Raw genomic sequence first — 13,702 nt, forward strand, 5'->3', positions numbered from 1 at the left:
AACATTTGCTTACCTACAGTTACTGCTGCTACCACTGGAGAAACAATTACAGATAAGGTTACACCACCTGCTATAGCCAAGTTCCGCTTGTGCTTTGAAATGTCTTTGCCTTCATATCGATTGTGAATCTTGAGAGAAGAAAAGAAGAAAAGTTTTTTGGAGTGTTATTGTCATCAGTAATATACATTGCTGCAAGGATGGAAGGAATCTGGATCCTGCTCTCTTCCAGAGACAGACCACATTACATATCATTATTTATTCCTTATCTCAAAGGAAAGATAACATATACATTTATTAATTTTAGGCAACTCTCTAAAGTCCTCCCATCCAGTCTTTACTTTCAGCCTCAAGCTGGAAGAGCTAAAACACTGAACAGCTTCTTTTTGTTTGTTTAATCACTACTCTACCTTACACAGTTGGGAAAAGTAGACAACAATTTTCAGGATCACATTGACACTTATTCCCAGCCTTCTTGCCCCTTAACAACAAGGAGTGAAAGTTTCACAGATTATTAGATCTATGGAAATAGAGTTGACATAACAGAGTCTCATAGTAAGACAGTCTTCACCAAACAGAGCTCATGAGGAAAGGGAGAGCAAGAACTCCATAGCTCTGGCACCCTCTTGTAACAAAGCTGTTGAGACAGGAAATAGCAAACCTGAGTCTGGGCTGTGCTACAGAGCAATCTGCTAACCAAACCCCTTACTCATACTTCAAGGCTGCAGTAACTCTAAAACATGACTGCCTCAAACTGATCTGTCACAAATACCAAATGAATCCAAAAGGCCTTAAAAGATGACTGTTGCCTACTTTTTGTATGTTTCATTTTCTGTCTCTAGGAACATGGCTTTTCAGGGGTATGCACTTCATCTACCACCACTCAAGACAGTTACAAAGAAATCCCCTTAATGGCTGTCGCTAGGCCAAGTTAATGCTCACTACATCTGTCATGGTTTAGCAAGGAGCAGCTTTTGCTTGCTAACAGGGGGAGCGGGTTGCAGTGAAGAGCCAGTAAAGAGTTTGTGGACTCTCCCCTGGATTTTGGACTCTCCTGGGTTCAGACCCACCTCCGGCCCGGCTGGGCCAATCTGGTGCCTCTGCCATCACTATTTAGGGACAGGAATTTGAAGTGCTGGCAGGAGGCGTAAGAGTGGTACAAGATGGAGGCGACCACGCGGACCCTTCAGCCAGAGAAGGAGGAAGGAAGGAGAAGCAATAGACCAGAGACCCCTCTGCAAGCCGTGGCAAGAATGCAGGCTGTGCCCCTGCAACCCATGCAGGGCCATGGCAGGACTGAGAGTTACCAGCAGCTCCGTGTGAGTGAGCCCGGACGGGCGAGGGACTGTGTGGGGAGACGGCCATGGCCCAGGCCGTGTTGGAGAGCCTGCACGCCGCAGAGCAGCCCCACATGAGAGGCAGAGAGGAGCTGCAGCCTTTGGGATAAATGCACGTCGGAGCAGCCCGCGCAGGGCTGCTGTGTGTGTGAGGTACCCCACGGACTTGCAGGGAGGATGGGTGCAGAGCCCACCTGCCCTGAGGAGAGACAAACTATCAGGAATAGATTGACTGAAACCCCCACTCCCTGTGTCCCTGGGCAGTTCAGGGGGGGAGGAGGTAAAAACACCCAGATCAGGACTCTGAGCCCGGGAAGAGGGGAGGAGTGGGGAGAAGGTGTTCTTAAAGGGCTGGTAGGACTCTTCCTTGTTGTACCACTCTGTGTTGTTTTATGTTGGTTATGTTTTGGGGTTTATGGTTATGCTTTAGTTGGTGTTTGTTTTCTTCCCCAAGCCGAGTAGCCTGGTCTGTTTTGTCCTGAACCTTAAGTGGCAATTAAGCTCTCCCTGCCCTTTGGCAATCCTCAGGTTTTTGGTACTTGAGGCTAATCCTGGTCTTTTGTTCCCTGATGGGCCTAAACCATCTACAGAGGAACACAGATGAGCATAATCACAGTATTTTTACATCAATATGCTACTGCAAGAAGAAGGACAAAAACTGAGCTGGAAGTTTTATTAGATGGTGTGCTTTCTAAATTATAATTTCAGTTTGAGAACTGCTTAACCAAGTCTCATTTTGGAATAAACTTAATGTATTTGTATTCATTCAGGCAAGACAGGCAAGGAAAGGGCAGGGAAGACACTGCCCTTTGTATAACAAGAATGAATTTACTTGCTGTGAACATGGAGTGAGGGAGCACTTGAATGTGAAACACATCTAGGGATTAAAAAGGAAAAAAAAAAAAAGAACATTCTCACAGTACAAGTGTGTAAGAATTACAAACCCAGGAAGAACAGGTTTCATGGGGCTCTGAGCAATTAGCAGGATCACCTCAGACACTGAATTTTACTGTTATGGGCAACTTTAACTACCAAAATAAAAGGTTTACAACAAAGATATCTATAAAGTCTACTGGATTCCATAAAGCAACAAAAAGTAATTGAAGGGAGAGGTTACAGAGGAGAAACATCAAGAAAGAACATTACATTGGTAAGAATGAAATAACATTTCAGAATACTGAGTAAAGAACATCCAAATAAAACCACCGGGCCAGAAGAAGGGGGTTTTCAATGAATGCAGAAAATTGGTAGGCTGCAAGACATAGCTATAAAAGGAAACGACTAACACTTCCTTAAGGAAACTCCTTCAATGCATAAGCAAAGTCTTCCAGTGCAGCAGACAGACAGGATGTTGTAAAAGAACAAGGAAGATTCCTTTAGCAAAGCAAGCAGCAACACTAAGAAAATAGAAAGTAGGTCAGATTACCATGAATGGGTATAAAGGAATAGCATGAGGGTGTCAGGACAAAATCAGAAAGGTTAAAATCAGAGACAAAAAGCAAAGGACATAAAAGTTAACCAGAATTTATTCTACTAGTACACTGCCAGTAAGAGGAAGACAAAAAGGTATCTTTGCTATTTAACAAGAAGTAAAGACAGCCACAGGACAAAACTGGAGGCCTACTTGATTTTTTTTTCCCCTTCAGTTGTTGCCAAGGAGCAACTATGAGACAGGTGACTTGTGACAAAGGAGCAAAAGCTGTAGTAAACCAGCAGGTTAGAGTGCACTTACATGAGCAGATCTGAAAAATATCCCCAATTTCAGAGACAGTAATCTCTGAAAATTACTATTCATGAAGGATGTTCAGGGGGAAAAAAAGATCAGGAAAACTGGAAAAAGCGAAACTGTAATGATAATCTTTAAAAAGGTGTCAAACAAGAAGCTGGGAATTGAAGACCAGTGAACTGAACTTTAATTTCCTGAAAACTGAGAGCTCATAGACAGCAAAGCAAAAGCAGGAAATAAAGAGGCCACACTCATTTTTTTCAAGTAGAAGTCACGTGGATTTCATTTTCTTCTGTGACAAGATAACTGCCCTTGAGGATGAGGAGAAGCAGATGGCATGTACTGACTTGAAAAACACTTTTCCATTTTCTTGTATGACACTCAAACAGGTTATAATGATCCAGACTCAAAAAACAACTGAAGAAATCTACCGTTAGCTTCATGTTAACACTGACAGAAAATATCAGAGTTGTCATTAGGGTTTTTTTACTCCACAAATTGAAACTCTTCACCCTATACATCTTTCTGAGATACATCCTGAATCCTAGAGAATTCAACATTTTCATTACCCTGGAAGGTGGAAGCAGAAGAATGGTGTGTTGAATTTCAGGTCAATACAATCTGGCAAGGTTGCAAGAATGACAGAAATCTTACTAGTCTTGAGAAACTGAAAAAAACTAGCCTGAAATGACTAAGATGTAGCACAATGGTAACAAGTTCAAGATCACCCTTAGGAAGAGGGCAGTAGCCTAAATTACCAGTATGGTGGGGAAAGATATGTGATTTAGAGTACACAGAATGAAAATAGCATGTTGTTGAGAAAGAGAGAACTGGTCATTACATGCATGAGATTACTCTTTCATTTAACTCAACCATAGTAACACTTCAGCTTCACTGCTCTAGTCAAACTGGACAAGAATAAAGGAGGTATAAACCACTGGAACGAAATCTAGAAAAGAAGATGAGAATCTTTCTGCTAGGTTTTTAAAGATAAGAGTGACAGTGGACTTAATCATCAAATATGTAATGGGATATTGCAAAGCAGAAGGATTCTTTATGTCAGTTCAAGATAGGGCAATAAGAATTTAGTGTAGGAAAAGAACTTATGTTACTGTTAAAAAAAAATCAATGTTACTACAAAAATTAGGCTTGGCGAGCCTATGGAATCTCCATCATCAGCCTTGGTGAAGAAAAGTGCAAACCGTGACAGGACTTACAGGAAAATGACCATTAAGCAGTTGGGTACAACAGAAATATTCATGAGCCTGACCCCACAGGCTAACTTAAGAGACTTCACCATTAAAATATGAAAGGTGCTCAGTAATGGAGACCCATCGCAAAACCCAGTGAGAAATGAAAAACGTGCAATAGCCATTTGAGCCAATTAGTTACTGTCTTCTTCCTCTTAACATTTGCAAGGTTCCCATGAATGTATGGGATTAAGAAAAAACAGAAGGGTCAAAAACCAACTGTAGCAGAAGGCAAGAATACTTGCTTGAAATAAAATGATAAAACCCAAAAATAATAAGATTACATACAGTGGAAAGCAGCATCCCTGCATTTTCTGTCCAGCAGCAACAGCTCGAGTGAGAGAGAAATACATGCCTCTGCTCCCCCATTAAATGCAGAATGCTGTGCCTGTGCCCGTCACTCTGGGAATCCATGCTGATAAGAGGGGAGAAATAAATTTTCTGATTACGGCATCCAGGATGTGTAATTGAACCTGAGCACCTGCTGAACCAAGTCACTGTTCCAAAAAGCCCATTTCCAAGAGATATGGATAACTTACTACTTTATCCTAAATTGCAAACAGAAGATGTAATTCTCTATTCTCTGTGATTTGTCATTTAATTTATACTAAAGGCTATTGTATTTTTGAGAGGAAATACATCAACTGCCTTCTGATTAATGGCCATTTCTAGATGATTCCCACGAACAGCAGAATGAGGACAGATGCTGCACTGAACACTGCTCCACATGGTGGACTGGCCCAAGGCAATTAACAAGCTGTTGAGTATAAATGCTTAAATGCGTGCGTGCACAAACCTATACTAGCAGGATTTTATACTAAAATACCAGTAACTATCTGCTTTTAAGAAGAATAAGGAGGATTTCTTTTATTGCCTTCCTTGTTCTCTAAACAGTGTTTAATTCTAAGGGACACAAAGGAAACCAGAGCAATTTTGAAAAAGCATGCAAGAACTTCTATGGCAAGATGCAGAAAGTGGAAACTGTTCAGTGTTTTGCTCTGCCTGTTTTAAGACAAACTACGTTCAGAAAAAACCCTGCTTCTCCTTCACAGAATCACAGAATCTCAAAGGCTGGAAGGGACCTTGAAAGATCATCTAGTTCAAACCCCCTGTCACAGCAGGGCCACCTAGAGTAAGTCACATAAGAACTCATCCATTGTCCCTTGTCCTGTCATCAGACATCATTGAGAAGAGCCTGGCTCCATTCTCCTGACACCCACCCTTTATGTATTTGTAAGAATTAATAAGACCACCCCTCAGTTTCTTCTCCTGAACAAATTAATATCCCTAAACAATTCAGGTGTTGGTTGGTTTAGGGTGGGGGTTGTGGTTTTTTGTTTTGTTTTGGTTTGGCTTTGTAAGGCTGGTAGAGATAGCCAAGTGAACATAGTATTACCCAAGTCATACAGTGCGGAGGGTAAAACCTGAAGCACATTAGGAGCTGTAGTATATTTTACCTTTCGTCCCACATACACAGGGATTCCAATAATCATTGCAGGAATAGCAATGCCAGCTATCAAGGCAATTCCTACAGGAGCTCCAACAAGTGTTCCTAGTTGCCACAGGATTTTCTTCTTACGGCTCCATGGTTTCTTTCCCCAAAATGTGCAACCTGATGGGCTAATAAAAAGAGGTAAAGAAACTGTAAATATATCAACATAACTACACAGTACCAAACTGTTCTCTAGTTACAGATCTATTGTTCTCAGGTCATAATGTTGCAGACATTATGGATACAAAATCATCAGTTGTAATTTGTTCTGGGGTTTTTTTTGCCTTTACAGCATATTTTGCAATGTAAAGAGAAGCATACTGCATATTACCACATGCCAACCTGAGGTTCAAAGGTAACTTACATAATCACAGTTTTTGTATTGCTTACTATGAAGATAATGCAGCAGTCATACAACATCAGTAAAACACTGAGTATGTTCACCTAAAACACTTCATTTGTTATTCTAAGGACACATTTCATACATAAAACTTGGAAAAATATTTTAAAAGAAAAAAAATAAAGCAGTAATTTAAATACATGCATTGCAAGCTAACTTAATTCTCAGCTACGGGTACTTTGGCTGCCATTCTGTACTCCAACAGGAAGAAAGCCAGACTTACAGCACCCAGGACTCTTCTACATACTTCAGAAAAATTACCAACCACAGATTACTTTTTTTTAAATGTACCTTAAATAATGTAAATCTGAGATCTCTTTCATACATAACCAGCAGAATTCACAGCCACAGACAGCACAAGTCATATGATTGCAGCTTCCATCGTTCATTTTTATTATATAAGCAGCACAGCGTGGGCATGGTTTTATGTCATCAGCTGTTTAAAAATGAATATTAAGATTGTATCAGTTCTTTGGACAACTAGATTTAATAAAAACCTAGACACATTTGGGAAAACTGAACCATTAGTTGAAAAATGAGAGAAGTTTATTACAAGTTTGCTTTAAGAATCATGATTTGGCACGGACTTGGTCACTATTTGTATTTGTAAACCTTGGATCATGTAAAACTAAAAAAAAGCATATTAGATCACAGCCAAGTAATTCAATAGTTAATACATATACTCTGTTCAAGGATTTTCTAAGCTTAATGCCATATATATCAGCTGGGCATTACATATGTATGCTAAAACAAGACTGATATGGACTCTTTAAATATCATCCTCTTACATTTCATGCTGTTATAAATCTTTCAATTGAATATTCAGTCACCACTGTTATTTCTTCTTATCTTAACTCCATGTCCCTTACTACATTTAAGTGCATTTCCTTGGTATCACCAACCTCCTCGAGTCCTTTTCACAGCACTACCTTCATATTTACTTCCTACAGTAACAAAAAGAAAATTTTGGAGGCTTTCCTTGTTCCCAAGTCAAATGTTGAAAAATCTGGCAGAGTTACTAGACCTGTCACTAAAAAACAAGTGCACACTGAGCAGCAGTGAAATGCTTGTATACTGGCACAAGCCCAGTTGTGACCTTTGTTCCTTCACATTACTGGCTGGTGTCTGCATTTTGAGACAAGCTATTTACTCACAGCAGCAGCAATCACTTGTAGACCCTAGTGCAGAAGTCCAAGTTTACTGCCTCTGTGCTACTAGGTAGGACAAAGGGAAAAGAGGAGTTTATCCTTGCTGTAAGGGATGTCCAAAGAGGTGCAGAACCAGCAAAAACAGCACCTCTACCAATTGCAGGGCAAAAGGATAGTGAGCAGCTGAAAGAAAACGCCAGCTATTCCCAGGCAGGAACAGATGCACAATCTACCGGGCAGTAACTATACTGAGCACGCTCTTACAGCAGGGGTGTGGCGCAGTTACTGCTGTTCATGCTGGGGAGGACTGAAGGGGCAAAGGAAGGGAGCTGGTGTCCTAATTTGTTTACAGTTTACTTTTAAAGCTATTTGAAAACTCGAGCGAGATGCCAATTTTTAAGACAAGATGGAGTACTTTGTTATAATGAGCCAGCACAAACAACAATTAGGGATTCCCAAATCTAGGCCTGGACAGGAGAACAGCAGCTCTAATTACATTCAAGGTGCACAAGACACTCTTCACCAAATTATCTACCTTCTTTGGGCAGGCAAACACAAAAGCTGCCAAATAGATCAGAGTTTGGGGAAACTCAGAGCCAATTCGTATCAAGAGCAAACTGGACTCTTGCCCTGCAAAATACTATTCCAAATAGTTTATCTTCTTTTTTGGTGGCTTGCAATCAAGTTCAAAAGAACATGGCACTGTTTGCTTTCTGGCAGCCAAGATGGATGAGTACTTTATTGAAAAACTGAAATTAGTACTAACAACAGATGTCAACCATCAGAGCTGGTATCAGACTAATAGTCTCTTCTGAAAGTAGAAAATCAGTGGGTTTGAGTTTTATTTTCAATAGCTTTTATTATTAGAAGCCCTGTGAAATTTCACCTACAAGAGTTTCCAGTGTGTAAGTCATACAACTAATGCACCAAGTTTCTTTGACTTCAATTTTTCCAGCTACAAATGAAGAATTAAAAATGCTGACAAACCTGTATGACTGAAGTCACGTTTTGTGATGACAGAGTACCTCAAATTGTAACATTTAAAATTCAAATCCACACTTAAAATTGTGGTTTACATTTTCGAAAGAGAGAACTAAAGCAGCTAGTATCTACCATTCAGTTCTTTCTCTTTTTAGTTAGAAAGATATTTTACAGACACAATAACTTAATCATAAATACCTGCTGCTCCAGATTCTTGGCTGTAACTAATAGATGAAGAGCGAATTGTTCTCAGGCGCAGGCTCTGAGCTCTCTCCTGGCGAGCAGCATCGCAGGTCTGGTTGGGATGCCAAATCTGCTTACAGTGGTAGCAAAACTCAGTCCCACAGCCTTCTCGTCCACAGGTAAGTTTGGGACAGCTGGCACATCCAAAAGCAATCACAGCATATCTTGAATGATCAAGAGAGGCAAGAGACAATTTTGTTAATAAAATGTCCCACCTGTATATAGAAGCGGACAAGATAGCTGCCACAGCAGCTGAGGCAGGCACAAAGGCAGCAGACGTCAGGAACTGACATGAGGTGACCAGCACAGGTTCCTTACTACCTCCTTCCACAACTCTGCTGCGACTGCATTAGACTAAGACTGTACAGAGATCCTACGGTCAGTGTAACACTTTGCTCTACTCCACTTTAAGAACTTAATGCAGCACTGGAACATACTGTATTTAAGGCTGAACGTAGTATGGAAAGGCTTATGGTCACAAAACAGCCATCAGATGAGCAGGTCAATAAAACCAAAAAAGGTATTTAAGCAATGAGCAAAAGTTAAAGTTTCAAAAGTGCTCCAGTCACTATGGACATGTCTAAGCTTTGAGCCTTCCTATAATTTGGGAGGATCCCTGCCAAGTGATCTGTATTGTAATCTGTTACTGCAAAGGTATCTGACGTGGCACTGCATGACATTTTAGTATTTTACCCATTGCCTTTTATCATGAATACCACTATCTACTTTAAATAGAAGTCTGTTTACTCTTTACATTTGAAAATGTCAAACAACAAAACAAGTAACTTGTTAAAAACAGAGATTTTAGTTTCTTAGGACAACTTTGTTTTTTGTACTATTTTTAAAGATACACTTCAAACTTCCCAATTTCTGCCTTTACAGAGTTCAGGGCCTCATTGGCAGCTGTACTCTAGCAATACTATAAAGCAAAAAGCTCCAAAAACAATGATACTTACAAAACTGTGTTACACTATTTTGTAATCAGATATCACATGAACAACTCAATACAATGACAAAGTCATTGCCACAAATCAGTTTCTCTGTCAGCTTTGCATTTTGAAGTTCATATGATAAAAAACAGACATTATACTTCACATTAATACTAAACAAATATATATAACTGTATACACACATGAACCTTAACTCCTGCCCACTGTCATTTATTTATTCAATGATTTTGTGCAATAGCTTTATTTTAAATAGAAAATAATACTAGGTCCACTAGTACAAACACTTCAAAATGATGTACAGTTTTATTGTAGAACAATCTTCCGATTTAGAAATCCAGCAAGGCTTAAATTTCTGGCTGTTCAAATGAAGGTAGTTTTATTTTAAGACTAAATTGTTTATTTTTACCACCCACCCAACTTATAGCAGCTATATAAATTAATTCAAAACATTCTTTGTCAGTAACAACACTAAAAAAAATTATTCCCACTCAGAAATTGATCTGAAAATTTAGCTATGTTCATTTTAGAGTGGTTGGATCTGAAGCTCTGTAAAGTTAATGCAAACCCCATCCCTTTCACTACTGTTTTAAAACAGCATGTTTGAGGATTATCCCCGAGAAGTTCTGCAAACAATAGTTTTCAACCTTTTATTTGTAACTACATCATCTATAAATGAAAAGGAGATATGTACTTGTCTGTTTTCAAACACTTCTGACTTTCCAAGTCAAAATTCATTTCAATAATTGCAAAACTCTCCCATATTGTTGCCAAGTTAATCAGCTCTATTTCCCCACTTAATGCAACTGAAGAGATAATTGCCTTTATGTACACAAACAGACTGATCCAAATCCCTCCACATACAGCAATACATTCAAGACTCACTCTTGTTGTACCAACAAATCTGAAGCGTAGGCTGCAGAATTACATTTCAATTTATATCCTGCCTCCTATTGCTAATAAACAATGGGCACATCCCTGAAAGCACTCCCCATTTGGGTTTGATGTATTGGCATATCTTTAGAAAGTAACTTTTTAGACCACAGTTCAAAGTGTACAAGACTACCTTTTTAGATTACCATATTTTCCATTCATTTTACAGGTGATGTGAAAGCCAAACGTTGTTAGGCTGAAAGGATAGCCAAACAACCAAATTCAAAGTAATAACAAGTAAAGCAAAATCCAGAGGCCAACAGCACTTAATGGAAGAAAGGATGTCCAGTGGGAAGAAAAGAGGAATAAAGAATTTGTACCCTTTTGCTCGAACTGCTTTAAATCTAGGAATCACCGCTCTCTTCTAATAGTGTCAGCAATAGGGTCCCAGAGCAAACTCATTAAATAATTCAGACAGAAGAAAAGACAGAACACATTTGGAATACTGAATCACTAAGGCTTGTTAAAATGATATTGGAAAACTGATATTAAGAAATAGAACCTAAAAAAATTGGTCTTGAAAAAAGCCCAAGATTTCCTTATCTATGCTTCTTCCCCAGAGAAGGGTCACCTATTTACCAGTGTCCTCTTCCAAGCCATTGTAGGTAGGCTGCAGCTGGGGCAGGTTTTTTACAGCTTTTTAGGTACCATCAATGGGCACAATGCGTTTGAGCTTGCAATAACGGCAGAGGATGAAGTATGCACCCTTTCTGGCACTAGACTGATACAGTGTTGACAGATCCCACAGCTCCCAGGCAGCTCATCACTTCTGCAACTGAGGTTTTCCTTCAATCTGTAGTTCCCTTGTTGGGAAGATCATAAGTAGCTCTCCACTCAGACGGCAGAAATGGTAACACACTTCATACTGCTTTGTTTCAAGATCTGTTTGGTTCCAAATTTACCACCTATAGGACCTATTTTTATCCCAAAGAGCAAAAAACAGATGAAAGATATATTTATTCTTAACTATTCTTGATTGTTTCCTGAGAAAACAGGCTCACAGTGTAGAAAAAACGCCAAGATTGTAACAGACCAACCTCACTTCCTTCTTTTTTTTCCTTTTGCTTTTCCCTAATTTTTTCTCCTCAGGGATCTGTTTTTATTATTATTTGCTCCTGGTAAGAATGTATCTGTACCCCTGCAACCCATGCAGGGCCATGGCAGGACTGAGAGCCACAAGTAGCTCCATGTGGGTGCGCCTGGACGGGCCAGGGACTGTGTGAGAAGGTTGCCATGGTGCAGGCTGTGCTGGAGAGCCTGCGGGCCACAGAGCAGCCCCACGCGAGAGATGGAGAGGAGCTGCAGCCTTTGGGATGAACACATGTCAGAGTGGCCCATGCAGAGCTGCAAGTCAGGTATGAGGTACGCACACAGAGGAGCAGAGAGCCCGCCTGCCCTGAGGAGAGACAAACGGCAGAAGCCATCAGGAGTAGACTGACTGAAACCCCCATTCCCTGCCCCACTGAGCCATTTGGGGGAGAGGAGATAAAGATACTGGGATCAGGGCTCAGAGCCCAGGAAGACGGCTAGATTAACCTAGGCTGAATGCCCAGCTCCCTCTGTTCAACTTACCTGCTAAAAGTTTCAAAATGCATCAGGAAAACGATAGGAAAAAGACAAAACATTGTCACACAGACTCTTGTTTCTCTGGGATGACAACCAGAAAGAACAATGCTTCTGAGAAGTATCCAAGTAACCAGCTTTATCTGATGCTAAACTCACCATGAGAATTCAGTGAGGGGGTACTATCTGTGCATTAAAAGCAACACCCATCTGTCGCCATAAAGAATTTCCCTACTGCACGACATATTAGGAAAGAGTCTTGTTATCAAAGGCACAGTTAAGGTCACTCATATAGTACTAGTTTGTTCTCCTCCGACATAAACACTGGCAGAGTTGAGCTGTCTGGCAATATACTGTGTTTTCCATGGGACTCCACCCCCAGGGTAAGAGGCACACAGCAGGCAGTTCTGGAGCAACGATTTCAATATTTGCAATACAGCAACACATTGCTGTAGTCCCACACAACTGCATAGAGCTTTAACTTTGCTCTGAAGATCCACTTTTTGTTTTTACAATGGTTTTATTTATAGTAATTATTATTACAGTGTCTGACCATTTAAAGGAAAACAGACACAAAAAATACAAAAGGTGAGAAGCTGCCATGAAAGAGATCTGCCTTTAGTTTACTTACTGACACGCTACAAAAGTATCTGAATCATGGAAATAAGGTTTAACAGAAAGCAGTTTAACAGTTCTTACATACTTCCCCTTACCTTGAGTGACAACGGTTTGTCCAGAACATGAAAACTCAGGGAAACTTGAGCACAGCAAACTCCATCCTATCAAATAACGCCTTCTAGTGGTTGTTTTATTTTGCAGTATTGAAATACAAGGAGCAAGCTGTACAGAGTTTGTCCAAAGGACTTTGTTACAAGCTCATGCAACCAATCCATCTCTCGAGTCATTTTTCCTTCATTGCTAAAACTATGCCACAGCAATGCCATCTACTTTGGACCAGAGGACCTAAGGAACTATCACCTTTCCAGTCCCTGCTTTTGTCCCACATTAGCAGATTCTATGTCACTTAAAGTATAAAAGCAAAATTGTATTTTAGTTGTATTTCTTAGCATATTATTTAAATCTGAAAGTATCCTAAACATTAAGCACTTGACCATCAATACTGGAATATTTAATCTATTTAACACAGTCAGTCCTATTTTGCTTGTTCTCTTAATAACATTCTTCCTGTTCTTCATTCTACTTATTGCTCATCTGTGAAGCCTTGAAACAGAGATGTCATCTTCTCTGAGTTTTTAGTGTGTGCTGCACATCCGGATTGTGGTCGTGGCTATGACCTTTAGCCATTATAACAATGCAATCTTTCAAAAAGCAACTTGCTGAAGAATGGCATTGTGAGACAGCACCAGCAGCAAAGAGTGATGAGCTGCTCAGTAGCATTCAGCCTGCTCACGTCAGAACACAGAACAGTTTCAGAACTGTTTCACTATTACAGTTGCATTAAAACATTATTTTCCTCAGATAATAAGCACGAACAAGCTGATTATTATCTTACATCAGAATCCTGTTGACAGGCAACAAGTGCTGTCTCAACCAGCCACAAGATGGAAGATATCTGAAGCTGGAGAGGCCTTTTTATTCAAAGAATACCTTCAATCACTTTTCACAGTTTAAAAAAAAAAAAAAATACCCACTGTGCTTTAACAAATGGACCAGGATCAAAGCAC

At 39.9% G+C, this 13,702-nt stretch overlaps 1 protein-coding gene across 3 annotated transcripts in view; it reads right to left on the minus strand.

Annotated features, from left to right (window-relative positions):
* The window catches only part of RNF19A (ring finger protein 19A, RBR E3 ubiquitin protein ligase), a 61,552-nt gene that overhangs the window by 7,744 nt on the left and 40,106 nt on the right, over positions 1–13,702 (minus strand). For all 3 annotated transcript variants that reach the window (XM_061994990.1, XM_061994988.1, XM_061994989.1), the window contains exons 3-6: positions 8,530–8,738; positions 6,494–6,638; positions 5,768–5,930; positions 14–128 (exon numbers count right to left, since the gene is read on the minus strand). In XM_061994990.1, the coding sequence (XP_061850974.1) occupies positions 14–128; positions 5,768–5,930; positions 6,494–6,638; positions 8,530–8,738 (632 nt within the window). The remainder of the gene's footprint in view (positions 1–13; positions 129–5,767; positions 5,931–6,493; positions 6,639–8,529; positions 8,739–13,702) is intronic.

This window comes from Colius striatus, chromosome 4 (assembly GCF_028858725.1).
Source record: "Colius striatus isolate bColStr4 chromosome 4, bColStr4.1.hap1, whole genome shotgun sequence".
Classification (NCBI taxonomy): domain Eukaryota; kingdom Metazoa; phylum Chordata; class Aves; order Coliiformes; family Coliidae; genus Colius; species Colius striatus.